Here is a 14,849-nt window from a genome sequence, read left to right on the forward strand (position 1 = left end):
TTCTCTGAGCAGTGCAGACGGGCTGCAAGAGTAGCTCATGGTGTATTGTTAATGATATATAGGAATGTTTCTAGCAGGGATTAGGAGGTGATTATTCCCTTGTATAAGGCAATGGTCAGGCCACACCTAGAGTACTGTATACAGGCCTGGAGGCCTCATTTCAAGAAGGATGCAGAGCTGCTGGAAGGAGTACAGAGAAGGGCAACAAGATTAGTGAATGGAACAAAGGGTGCTCTTACAAAGAAAGGCTTAAGTTTTGCAAATTACAGTGTCTGGAGACTAGGCACCAGCGAGGTGATCTGATAGAGGTGTATAAAGCCTTGAATGGTTTGAACATGCTCAATGCTGATGGGATTCTTCCTCTTGCTCAGAATAATCACCTGAGAGGGCATAAATTCAAATTGAGGAAAGACAGATGTAGGATAGACGTGCGGAAATTTGCCTTTAGCCAGCGGGTAGTTGGTTGGTGGAACAGACTTCCATCCCTTGTTGTGGAAGTTGATAGCCTAAATAAATTTAAGGCTCAGCTGGACAGGTATTTCGAACGAACAGAGGGGTGAAGTGGAAGCGTGTTTTTTTTTTTTTTTGGCTGATGCTGCATAAGCTTGCTTTCTTGCATAATATGCCTCTACTAATGCTAATGCTAATACACATTTAGTGTTTAGTACATGTTTTAGAAATTCTAGATTATTGTTTGCAAACTACACTAACTGATCAGCTTTAATCCATTTGTATTCACCATAAGCTATTTAAAAGAAAATTCAATGAACATTACATAAGTCCTTGCCTATCGTTCAAGACACTCAACAATGAGACTTTAATGGAGCTGTTTGTGAAACCTATCACTTTCTCCCTTCAAAATATACACAGTGTAGTATATTTGGATGGAGAAATAATTTCATTTTTATTTTTTGGACTATGAAATATTTGAGGTTATTTGAGATATTTCTTGGTCTCTGTTAACAGGAGAGATTATAGCACACTGTCAGATACAAATATTCAATGGAATATATTTAAGGCATTTATCCATGAAGCTTGTCATTTGTTTGGTTTTTAAGAGCATTAGCAACTAAGGGCATATTGCTCCGGGATATGCAGTGGTCATTCCCTGACCTTTCCGCATCCTCTGTATTTGGTGGTGATGGGCTTGAACCCTGGTCTAATCAAGAAGCGTGTGCTACGCACTGCTGCTCCTTCCCACCTGGCTATGGAGGCGCCAATATCCACGAAGCCACAGATGCATTTGTACCAGAGGTCAAATTCTGTAAACGTAAGCCAGAATGGATGACAGGTTAAGAATTTAACTGAGCAAAAGAAACATGCATGGCACTGTTACAATCACGTGATTCTGAGTTGTACGAGCAGTACAAGAGAATATGTAACAAAACCACTGATAGGATGAGAGAGGTGAAAGATGATTATGAGAATGCACTAGAAAAGCGGGATAAGAACAAGGATCAGGAGTTCTCATTGTAAATAAAAAAAAAAAGAAAAAAAAAAAGTAAATCAAACAAGTTTCTTGCTAATTGCAGTGGAAAGTCAACAGAAAGGCCAAAATGGCAGATAAGCTGAATAGCATTTGCAGAGGCATTTCACCCATTCTTTCATTCCAAAAGTTTGTCCACTTCATCCTTGAATTTATTTAAGGTATAAACTTCCACAACAACAGGTGGAAGTTTGTTCCAGCAATCAACTACCCACTGGCTAAAGGCAAAGTTAAGCACATTTATTCTATAACTGTCTTTCAACAATTTCAGTTTATGCCCTCTCAGGTTTGTATTCTGTGCAAGAGAAAGAATACTATCAGCATTCAGCCTGCTCAATCCATTCAAGGCTTTATACACCTCAATCAGATCACCTCACAGGTGCCTAGTCTCCAGACACTGTAATTTGCAAAACTTAAGCCTTTCTTTAGCATTAGCAGAGGCATATGATGCAAGAAAGCAAGCTTATGCAGCATCAGCCAAAAAAAAAAAAAAAAAAAACTCCCATTTCACCCCTCCATTCATTCCAAATCCTGTCCAGCTCAGCCTTAAATTTATTTAGGCTATCAACTTCTACCACAAAAGATGGAAGAGCAACCCTTTGTTCCATTCACTAATCTTGTTGCTCTTCTCTGTACTCATTCCAGCAGCTCTACATCCTTCTTAAAATTAGGCCTCCAGACCTGTATACAGTATTCAAGGTGTGACCTGACCATTGCCTTATACAAGGGGATAATCACTTTCTTATCCCTGCTAGAAAAATTCCTGGATATCATTGACAAGACATCATGAGCTACTCTTGCAGACCATCTGCACTGCTCAGAAACTTCATATCTGCCTGCACAATTACTTTCAGGTCCTTTATCCCCCCATATCTATACTTTAGTAAAGCTTTTGATATTGTCCCTCATGGAAGGCTGCTATATAAACTGGAAGTTAGAATTAACTGTAAGAGTCTATGCTGCATTGCAGGCTGCATAGGATCCAGATAATGAATTTCCAGACTTGACAGCTATGAATGTTCCTCTATATGTTTCAATAATTTGTTCTTCCATGCCTCCAATGCATCTTAAAAAATAAAATGCTGAATACTGGCTATTAAAGTGGATGAATAGGGATAAATGGAAAAAAGAACATGTATGTTAACACATGTTACTGTTATATGCATTATTTTTTCACTAGTTTTTCCCTGCAAAGAAAGAAACACTCTTAACATTGTCAAATTGCAAGCAATTTTTTTTTTTTTTAAAAAACCAAGCAATCTGAAAAAAATGCTTTGTAAAAATTACTGAACAAAACAGTCAAATAAATTACCTATCCATAACAACCATTGGACCATTCTGATACTCTAAATGCCACTCTTGTATCACATGAAGTAGATCAAACACACTACTTAGTGGGGAACATGACTCAGGCCAACTAGGATACTGAATGATTCGGCAAGTTACTTCATACTCATCCTGGTTGGCCTGCATCATAAAATCTCTAGTAGCGAAGTTATTTTGATACGATTCTTCCACCATCTTCAGTTTGAAACTACCATGATCAACTTCTTCTCCCTTTTGGGGCCAAAAGGAAGGATAATCCTGGAAAGAAACAGATAAAGAATGAATGAGCTATTCATTTATTCAAGGTTTACATATTTTATAAATTTTATCCATTACAACTTTCAGATGATGTTAACTAGTTAATTTTATTTTTGCGATCAATAGTCTTTATTCTCTTTGGATTAATTCCAGCCATATCTTTTAGCTAAAGGATAAACTGAATTTAATGAAACTCAATGACTGATACTAGGGTTTATCTTACTGACTGTTATTAAATTATTTTAATTAGCAATAATGCAATAAGAAGAATTATGTAGTGAACATAAATTATGAAAATATATAATGAATAATATAGTACGGCAAGAATGAATAAAGTGTATATTGCCAGAAATAACTTTCCATTAGTTTACCAGTGGTGAAAACTAATGGAGAGGCAAATATTTTGAATGAAAAGGTTCTATGTTTTGAACATTTCCTAAAATTAATCTAAAACCCTTTTTAGTAAAAGGCAGTTGATTAGCAAAACATTTGATGATAAACTTTACTCTGTTCCTACCAAACTTCAAAAGACTTACCTCCCACACCTAATGTATAGGCAAGCAGTCTAGTGTGTGTGTGGCAAAGATGGGAAATCAGGAAGTAGCCTTCCTAGTGATTGCACTTCCCTGGTTGAAAAGAGGTCAGTTAACAACATAAACACATGACTTGCTTTGGCAGTCAGCTTGCTTACAGCAGAACAAAGAGCAAATATAAGATAATCCTGTGAAGCCATACTGTAAAGAAACGTCAACATACATAGATGTGCTTTCTGTACATTAAAGACTGCTGTACAAATTGGAGCAAAGCAGAGTCTCATTAAGGGCAAGTTGCTGTTATGGGTAAAGGAATGGTTGAGTGGGAGATGTATGTCACCTCACCTCCAAACATATCATGTATAGTATGTTTAGGCATAGTTGTTAAAAAATGGCTGGCACAGAGTAACTTATATGCTGTGGTAATTTTATGGAACTGGTTCACATATCTAGTAATGTGATAATGCCTCATGTCACAAAGCATGGCTTGTGGATTCCATTTGCAAACAATAGCATCAGGATAATGCTGTGGAAATTAGATAGCCCTGATCTCAACCTAATAGAGTGCCTTTGAATTCAAGCATACTAAAAGCCCTCAGCATTGCTATAACTCATTTCTGCTTTGAATGAAGAATAGAGAACCGCATCACTAGCTTTATAACAGAAATTGGTGAAAAGAATGCTGCAGTATATATGTGCATTTATTAAGTCCAAAATTGCTCCAATTTGGTAATAATTTTTTTAATAAATGAGGTTATTCTGTTATTTTGTTAAAGTAGAGTTTATAATAAATACGTGTTTCTCAAATGCATTATTGTTTTGAACACTTAAGAGCAAATATAAGATAATCCTGTGTATTATTGTGTAATATTGTATTATTGTAATATTGATAATCCTGTGTAATATTGTATTACATTAAAACTATTAATGCTATTAAGACTTTTAAACAGACATTTTCAGAGTATATTAGGAGATTATTTTTGTGAATTGGCTCAAAACGTAAAACAGATTTTACCTTTTCTTCTACAGCTGAAAGTACTACAATAGTTTGACAATTGTGGTCCCATACCATTTGCCAAAAATCTGATATAGTTTCTTCAAAAGGATGCTGGGTTATAATGAATTCACGGAGTTTGTTGAAACCCTGATAAGAAAACGGAAAATATAAGTACTAGACATTTATCTTTAAAATAAGTACAAAAATAAAATGCTTGTTAATTTCAGCCTTAAATTCCTATAGTATGTGATTACTGAAAAAGCAAGTATTTCTGTAGGTAAGCACTTATGAAACACCTCAAAATTTTAGTAATTTAAGAGAAATAAAGACTTTTTTAATATGTGTGCACTAAAAATGTTTCTAATTATTATCCAGGTAGTGATTAGGAATTTATATCTACATGGTGTCTCAAAAATATTGGTACAAACGTTTAGGAGAGGTAGGTAACATCTAAAGGAATGTGAATCGCATAGGAACCCATAACCGGAAACGTCATGGGAAAGTAGTAGCAGAGGCACAAGAAGCAGAAATGACACAAGACAGTAATTAGTGGCAAACATTTATTTGACATAATATTAACAATGGAGCACGAGATGGATGCATTTCATGATGTTACAACAGATGCTAGAAGGTTCCACCATGAGACGCAATGCATGCGTGACACCGACACAGCATGGATTGGCGGACACGGTCGAACACACCTGGAGTTTCTTTGACAGTAGCAGCAGTGCAGACGAGTCTCGCCCCGAGATCCATTTCCGTCTCCACAAGTGATTCATACACGATAGATTTGAGGGCCCCCCACAGAAAGAAATCAAGGCTCGATAAATCAGGTGAGGGGGGCCAGGCAACGGTTCCACCATGGCCAATCCATTGATACCCAAAACGCCTGTTCAAATGGTCATGAACACACCTTCCATAATTGGCAGGTGCCTCGTCATGTTATAACCAAATGTTGCATCTCACATTTGCTGGAACATCTTCAAGTAACCCTGGTAGAACTTGTTCAAGAAAGATCCGATATTTAGTGAAGTTCATGTGGGATGGTAACAGGTATGGGCCAACTAAGCAGTCACCGACCATACCTGCCCACACATGAGCATTGTGCTGATTGAATAAGCCTTCCCGAGTGAAATAAGCCTCATCCGTGAACAAAACATAGGCAGGAAAATTCAAGTCTTGGAAAACTTTCTTGGAGAAACCACTGCGCAAAAGCCACATGTACAGGATGATCTTGGGGGAGCAGTAACTGAACCCTTTGGAGATGAAAGGGTGTAAGGAATCGTCATGCCAGACACGCTGTACACTGCAGGTATGTTTGTGTCGGACGGCACCTGGGATTTCTCCCATCTCCGTGCTGTACACTGCAACGAGACACTCCTAAGGCAGAGGCAACGGCACGTGTGCTGGTAGTAGGATCATTCTGAATAGCATTCAACACACTTTCTTCCAAGGCGGGAATTCACGTCGAACGTGGTCTGCCCGCACTACTCTTGTTACCTCTAAATGACCCATAATCGCACAAATTTTGATGCACATGTGCAAACAAACGGTGGTCCAGTAAATGTCTGTCTGGGACGCGTTCTCCATAAATTTGTTGAGCGGCTCGTCCATTGCCCTCTGCTAATCCATACACTAGGTGCATGTCTGCAAGCTCACAGTTCGTATATTGATGCATGCTCTTTGTGTGGCGCCTATTGCTTGAATGAGTAAACCAGAAATTTTCCCTCTCACAAACTGATGAACAGCACCATGTACCGACTTACAGTAACGTTTCCAGTTATGGGTTCCTATGCGATTCACATTCCTTTAGATGTTACATACCTCCCCTAAACGTTCGTACCAGTATTTTTGAGACACCCTGTATAATTTAAGTAACAAGGAAAAAGAATGAAATTATATTTTTACTGAAAAATAACCCATTATGTATAACCATATTTAAATCAGCACTTAAACAAGAATTATTTTTCTTAAACAAGAATTATGTACTTGCAGTTGGTATCAGAGGAAATTAAACAATTAGGTAAAACATGCATTGCAATACATTTAAGATACAATCAATTAGCAAATAAGTGCCTCGGGGGTTAAAAACGTTTATACTATACTCAAGAAAGGTTCATCAAAATTTCTCCACGACATTCAGGTGATGGGCAGCCACAAAGTAGGATTTGCGTTGCAGTACTTCTTAGCCCTGAGCCAGGCACATGGGGTCTTTGTGACATCCACATGACCTTCAGTGATGTTGTGCTCTCTATCTATTCATTCAACACAGTAGAAACTCTCAATATCTTTCAAAGAAAGTGTTTTCTTTGATTGTGCCATTGAAAATCTCAAAAATATTTGTTAGTTATCAAGCAAAAAAAGTAAAAATGAAGGATCAAGTCAAGCCTATTCTTGATAATTATATGCATGTGCTAAAAAACATGAATTTCAAATTGGTGCATATCTCTTGTGCCCAATTATCAAAGTGTGCACTCTTTATGCTTTATGGTAGCATATTCGTGCCGTCTGACACGAACATACCTTATACCTTATCATAGAGCATGATGGCTTTTCAAATGAAATTTCGCTCACCATCAATCAAAGATAATAAGAGAGATAATATTCAAATCTCCCAAATAAGAGAAGATAAAAAATATGTTGAAAGCACTGCAGATATGTTTTATTTAAAAAAAAAAAAAAATTAAACATATATGTTTTTAATATAAAAATGGATTTTTCACAGTCGTGTTAAAAAAATGATTGAAAATAAAGGTGGCTGCAAAAAGCAAATAATTCTGAATTATTCTTGTCAATTTTTTAAAGTTATAAATGGGACAGCTTTTTACCTTACTAATTGAGTGAATGTGTGAGAAAAAGAAAATCACTGCCATGCCCAGTATGGATTAAACTACTGAAATCAAATTTGGCACAAAGGTTCAAAAAATATTCTAAATAAGTGCTCAAATTTTTAAAAGGATTGAAGCTGCTGTCTCAAATTTATAGCAAATTTTCTGCATGTGTGTGTGTGTGTGTGTGTGTGTGTGTGTGTGTGTGTGTGTGTGTGTGGATAACTATAAAATATAAACTAGGCTTCAAACCTTCCCAGGGGAACAAGAGATAGATATGGTGTCAATCTGAACTTTTCGTACTCTGATTATCCAAACATACTTTCATTTATATATAGTAATCTCCCAATTTACAAATGTTTGATGTTACGCTAAAGAGTTTTTGACACCACAACTTTACCATCGTTAGTTCAATTTCAGCAACTCCTTAGGATTTTTTTGAAAGTAACAAGAATGAGAAAGAAATATTTTTCGTACATATTTATAGTACAGTATAGTAGTTTCATAAAATTTCCATTAGCATATGATGCAAGAAAGCAAGCTTATGCAGCATCAGCCAAAAAAAAAAAAAAAAAAAAAAAAAACACTACTCCCATTTCATCCCTCCGATGTATTTAGCATATGCAGTATATAATGAACACATCAGGACAGCTGAAACTTATTGAAAATAATCCATAGCACACCTATTACCTTAATATAAACTGAGTGCATGATTCTAGTAATAATGGTAACAAAAATGAAACCTAGCAATTTCATATTTTTATGTCTTTGTTATTACAAGTGAGAAATTGAATGAATTTCCCCAAGATATTATTATTAAAAGAAAAATTTCGTGTAAACTGATAAAGACTGTAATATTGTTGTAACTTTACCTTCCTTCTTATAAATTATTCCTTAAGAAAAATATTTATTTTTTTTATTCTCCAAAACAAAAGTAAATTTTTTTTACGAAACCTCCAAACATGAAAGGTATTAGAATCTATAGTACTTAGTACTGTGTGTGGGTTGAAGGATGAGAAGCTGAAAGAAGATACATGTTGACATTAGACTTGAATTTCTGTAAATTGTAATTTTCATGAAATATGTATGAAGAGGATGTTGTTTGTTTGTTATTTGGTTTTTAGGAGCATTAGCAACTAAGGCCATATTGCTCCGGGATATGCGGTGGTCATTCCCTGACCTTTTCACATCCTCTGTATTTGGTGGTGACAGGCTCGAACCCCGGTCTAATCAAGAAGCGTGTGCTATGCACTGCTGCTCCTTCCCACCTGGCTACGGAGGCGCCCCCGTATGAAGGGGAGGAAAATGTTCCAGAAAATGGAAATTGAAGGAATGAATGAGGAAGAAAAAAACAGTTAGTTTGTGAGTTGAAGTAGACTGTTGTTGTTATTTGGTTTTTAGGAGCATTAGCAACTAAGGCCATATTGCTCCAGGGATATGTGGTGGTCATTCCCTGACCTTTCCGCATCCTCCATATTTGGTGGTCACGGGCTCGAACCCCAGTCTAATCAAGAAGCATGTGCTACGCACTGCTGCTCCTGCCCACCTGGCTATGGAGACGCCACTAAGTTGAAGTAGACAGCAAATGGATGTTGACTGGTGCATGTGTTCAGATTGGTTTGGAAGAGAGGGGGAAATTATAGAAAAACATTGCCCATGGAAGTATCTATAGAAAAGGCATGCAGCAGAAACAGAATGTCTATGAGACAGAGAGTGTGAGACTCTGTTAGAGGTGAGTCATTAATTAAACTAACTGTCCTCCTCTGAATGGAATCAAGAAACCTGAGAGAATTTTTAGGGGCACTGCCCCAGATGCGGGAACAATATTCCATGGTAGGGTGGATTTACAATTTGTACAGAGTGAGTAGCTATTTAGAAGAACATTAATGCCATGAATGAAAGAAAAAAAAAAAAAAACTCAGGTTTTTAGATGCAGGAGAAGTAATATTTGTAATATGCTTAGGCCAAGAGAGATTAAGAGAGATTACAAGTCAGGGAAATCCTTAATAGAGATAAGTGATCTTGTCTCAAAATCTGAATGTCATTGAAGATAAGCATAGGAGTAGAACAATCCTTTTTGAGAGATATGAAACAGGACTGAGTTTGAGGATTGAAATTGGTTAAGTTAACTTTTTCTCACTGGGAAATTACATAGAGATTGGCATTTAGGGAATTGGTAGTGGCTATTCAAGAAGTTGAAGATGTATGGGCAGACAAGGTTTATCAAACTGGAGGATGGGATGGAATGTGCTATCATCAGCAAAACTATAGATACGATTTATAGTCAATGGAAGATGGTCATTAATATATAAGAGTAAAAGAGCAGGAGAAAAAAAAAACTGAACCTTGGAGCACACTACCAATTAGTGGAGAAGTTAGAAGACGAAGAGCCATCAACCATCACCTGCAGTGAGTGGTCAGAGAGCAAACTGGATATCCAATTACAAATGAAATGTCAAGAGCAACTGCTTGAATTTCACCAAAGTTTTCCATTGAATTTGTGCACAGATGGATAATATAACCCAATATATTGCCAGCGGATTAGCATTAGCATTAGTAGAGGCATCTGATGCAAGAAAGCAAGCTTATGCAGCATCAGCCAAAAAAATAAAAAAATTAATAAATAAATAAAAAATAACCACTTCCACTTCACCCCTCTGTTCGTTCGAAATACCTGTCCAGCTGAGCCTGAAACTTATTTAGGCTATCAACTAACACGACAAGGGATGGAAGTCTGTTCCACCAAACAACCACCCACTGGCTAAAGGCAAATTTCCGCACGTTTATCCTACATCTGTCTTTCCTCAATTTGAATTTATGCCCTCTCAGGTGATTATTCTGAGCAAGAGGAAGAATCCCATCAGCATTGAGCATGCTCAAACCATTCAAGGCTTTATACACCTCTATCAGATCACCTCGCTGGTACCTAGTCTCCAGACACTGTAATTTGCAAAACTTAAGCCTTTCTTTGTAAGAGCACCCCTTTGTTCCATTCACTAATCTTCTTGCCCTTCTTACTCATTCCAGCAGCTCTGCGTCCTTCTTGAAATGAGGCCTCCAGGCTTGTATACAGTACTCTATGTGCGACCTGACCATTGCCTTATACAAGGGAATAATCACCTCCTTATCCCTGCTAGAAAAATTCTTATATATCATTGACAATACACCATGAGCTACTCTTGCAGCCCGTCTGCACTGCTCAGAGAACTTCATATCTGCCTGCACAACCACCCCCAGGTCCCTTTCATTCTCTAACCACTGTCAGAGTAGTACCACAGAGTTGATACGTTGCTCTGGGGTGGCTGTTTCCCATATGTAGTACTTTACATTTGTCAATGTTAAACCTCATTTGCCACCTCTCAGCACATCTGCTCAACCTTTCCAAATGCTGTTGCAGCAGCATAGTGTCAGTAGTGTCCTTGACAACCCTGCCAAACTTCGTATCGTCTGCAAACTTCGACATTAAGCTTGATATACCATCATTAATATCATTTATAAATACAGAAAACAATAATGGACCCAACACTGAGCCCCGAGGGACTCCACTAATAACATTAGTCCACGATGAGCAGTGTCCATTGATTACCACTCTCTGTCTTCTCCCCCTCAACCACCCCTTTATCCATAGCAGCAATTTGCCTCCAATGCCACACTGCTCCAATTTGTGCAGCAGTCTTCCAGGTGCAACAGTATAAAAGCCTTTCTAAGATCCAAGTATATAATATCAAAGTTATTCCCTGCATCCAGTTCTTTTGTGACTGCATCATAGTATCCAATCAAATTGGTCAGGCAAGACTTCCCCTTAACAAAACCATGCTGTGTCCGAGCTATAACTGAAGTCTTGTCTAGATGATCCTGCAGTGCTTCTTTAACCAGGGCCTCCATTAATTTTCCTGGAACAGAAGTTAAACTCACAGGTCTATAATTACTTGTGTCCTCCTTTGTGAATTTGGGTCATATTTGCACATCTCCAGTCCATGGGTACCTCCCCTGAGTCCAAGGAAGATCTCATAATTATGGCTAAGGGTTTGCTTACTTCCTTTGCTGCCTCCTTTAATATAACTGGATAGATCCCATCCACCCCAGGCGCCTTTCTTGTGTTTATCTTGAACAATTTCTCCTCCACTTTACTCTCAGTTATTACAAGATTCTCTAGCTTACTGCCAGAGTTGAATACACCTCTGGCATTCCCCTCGCTGAATAACTCCTCATGTGTGAATGTCGATTCAAAATATTCATTTAGTTTGTAAGCTACCTGAGCAGGATCATCAACAGTTGACCCATCGATATCAAGTGGACCAATCTGATTCATCCCCTTCCTTCTAGAGTTTACATAAGTAAAAACTCTTTGCTGTTTTTCTTTGCATCCCTTGTCTAAGATTTCTCGTAATCTGCCTTCGCCTGCCTAACCTCCTTTGTAACTTGGTTACAGATCAACTTGTATCTATCATAGGCTTCTGTGTCACGTGTTAATTTGTATGTATCCCATGCATTTTCCTTTTCTGCCATATGTCTCATTAGGTCACCTGACATCCATTTAGGCCTAAACCTTGAACAATATATCATAGTTGGTATGTAAAGCCTAGTAGCTTCCAAGATAAGTTCTTTGAATGCTTTCCATTTTGAATTTGCTGTTGGTAACATCATCAGTTGGACCCACTGTATAGAATTTAAATACTGTCTCAGTCCATCGTAGTTGCCTTTACGAAAGCAATAACCCTTCCCTTTACCCCTAATGGTAGTTACCTGTTTGAGTAAATCCCATTTCAGCACATTGTAATCAGTGCCACCTAGTGGTTCCTTTATCTGCAGATTCTTAATGCATGAAGAATCACTACTGATAATCAAATCAAGAGTATTACTCCCTCTAGTTGGCTCCTGAACATGCTGATGTAGAAAACAATCATTCAATAAATCCACAAAAGCCTTGCTAGTGTGTGAGTGACCAGCCCCCAAATTCCAGGTCAATATCTGGAAATTAAAATTCCCCATTACAAGACTCTCTGATTTACTGGCCCACTCTATTTCCCTGTACAGTTTCTTATTATAGTCATCGGAGTCATTAGGCCTATAGCACACTCCTACTCTCAATTTTGATCTCCCAATGGTTATGTCACACCAAACTGACTCGACACTGCACTGTCCAGCGACGTCGACTGGCTTCACTTCCTTGGATTTTATGTATTTCTTAACTAATAGCATAACCCCTCCTCCCTTCCTATCCTGTCTATTCTTCCTGTACACATTGTGCTCCCCAAATTCTAGTTCTGCATTCCTTATATCTGTGTGACACCACGTCTCTGAAATCCCAACAATATCTGCCTTTGATGTTTTGAGCAATACCTCAAATTCATCAAATTTATTTACTAAACTCCTAGCATTGGTGTACATGCAAGTATACATGCACCTGTTCTTTTTCTTAGCTACCCTAACACAACCCATGTGTTTACGTGTACCCCAATGATTCCCAGCAGTCTCTGAAATATCCTGCATCTTATTTACCAGGCTGCTGCTCATTCCAATAGAAGCAGTGCAAGAATCACTTTCACCTCTGCCAGTGGCTACTGTTAATCTATTAGTCCTTGTATCCCCCCCCAATCTAGCAGTTTTCCGACCCACCTAACACTGCCTCGATAGCATCAGCAAACATTCTTGCACCCTTTCTATTTGCAGTCTCTCCTGTTAACAAGTACAGACCGGGCTGAAAAAAATTCTATCCCTTGAGCCTTGCACAATCTTTCCAGGGCCGAATTGATCGACAGGGCTCTCATCATATACTCCCTCCTGTCTTGTCTCTGAAAAGACAAGACAGGAGGGAGGTTGATTGCAGACACTTTCAAATTCAACCCTAATTCACGGCTTTTTTTCAACAGTAACCTGTACTTGTTAAGTAATTCCACTGGTCTCCTACTCTTAATATCATTAGTGCCAACGTGTACAACTATATCACCTTTTGTGCTCTTAAAAGATGATATCCACTCTACAACCTGCCTGGGGGTGATTGTGCAGGCAGATATGAAGTTCTCTGAGCAGTGCAGACGGGCTGCAAGAGTAGCTCATGGAGTATTGTCAATGATATACAGGAATTTTTCCAGCAGGGATAAGGAGGTGATTATTCCATTGTACAAGGCAATGGTCAGGCCACACCTAGAGTACTGTATACAGGTCTGGAGGCCTCATTTCAAGAAGGATGTAGAGCTGCTGGAACGAGTACAGAGAAGGGCAACAAGATTAGTGAATGGAACAAAGGGGTGCTCTTACGAAGAAAGGCTTAAGTTTTGCAAATTACAGTGTCTGGAGACTAGGCACCAGCGAGGTGATCTGATAGAGGTGTATAAAGCCTTGAATGGTTTAAGCATGCTCAATGCTGATGGGATTCTTCCTCTAGCTCAGAAAAATCACCTGAGAGGGCATAAATTCAAATTGAGGAAAGACAGATGTAGGATAGACATGCGGAAATTTGCCTTTAGCCAGCGGGTGGTTGGTTGGTGGAACAGACTGCCATCCCTTGTGGTGGAGGTTGATAGCCTAAATAAGTTTAAGGCTCAGCTGGACAAGTATTTTGAACGAACAGAGGGGTGAAGTGGAAGTGGGTTTTTTTTTTTTTTTTTTTTTTTTGGCTGATGCTGCATAAGCTTGCTTTCTTGCATCAAATGCCTCTACTAATGCTAATGCTAATGCTTTTTTTCAACAGTAACCTGTACTTGTTAAGTAATTCCACTGGTCTCCTACTCTTAATATCATTAGTGCCAACGTGTACAACTATATCACCTTTTGTGCCCTTAAAAGATGATATCCACTCTACAACGTCATCAACCTTTGCCCCTGGCAGACATAACCTGGTCCTGTTCCACCTATCCTTTTTACAAAGCATGTTTCCCGTTTCCCTGACAATAGAGTCACCAATAACTACTACTTCCTTTGGGACCAGCGAATTCTGCCTTGGGGGCTGCCACTGTGTTGCGTGATGACCAAGTGCAAGCTCTGGCATTGGTGTGGGCAGCTGAGAGCTTGATGGGCCCCTCACTTTTAATCCTTCGAGGGCATCCATCCTGTCCTTCAAGCTCTCATATAGGCCCATAACAATGCTGAGTTGTTGCCTGATTTCCTTACATTCCTTACATCGCCACACAAAAAGACATCCCCCATGGCAGTATCATGTCCCGTCCCCGACTGCTCCACAAACATCAAGCAAGTAGTGCATTTTAAAAGGCTGTGATTCAGAGGGCAACTTCCCCCCTCAGTTCTCCGCTGAGCCACAGCACTCCCATTAGCTTGAGCCTTTTGCTTTGATGCTCTGGTCTGAGTCATGATTTTGATTTAATTTCAATAAAATTTCAATTTCAGTACAAAATTAAAACCCTAAACTTGTATCCCAACACAGTTATAACGCTATATTTATGTTTCAGTATCGAGTGTTA

General features: G+C 38.6%; 1 protein-coding gene across 1 annotated transcript in view; it reads right to left on the minus strand.

Moving 5' to 3' along the window:
* Nucleotides 1-14,849, minus strand: part of LOC150090130 (putative receptor-type tyrosine-protein phosphatase mosPTP-1) — a 529,269-nt gene that overhangs the window by 16,745 nt on the left and 497,675 nt on the right. Inside the window, exons 22-23 of the mRNA XM_090390174.1 lie at nt 4,619-4,747; nt 2,799-3,070 (exon numbers count right to left, since the gene is read on the minus strand). Coding sequence (XP_090246300.1) covers nt 2,799-3,070; nt 4,619-4,747 — 401 coding nt within the window. The remainder of the gene's footprint in view (nt 1-2,798; nt 3,071-4,618; nt 4,748-14,849) is intronic.

This window comes from Mastigoproctus giganteus, chromosome 2, assembly GCF_048544385.1.
Source record: "Mastigoproctus giganteus isolate SK-2022 chromosome 2, ASM4854438v1, whole genome shotgun sequence".
In the NCBI taxonomy this organism is placed as follows: domain Eukaryota; kingdom Metazoa; phylum Arthropoda; class Arachnida; order Uropygi; family Thelyphonidae; genus Mastigoproctus; species Mastigoproctus giganteus.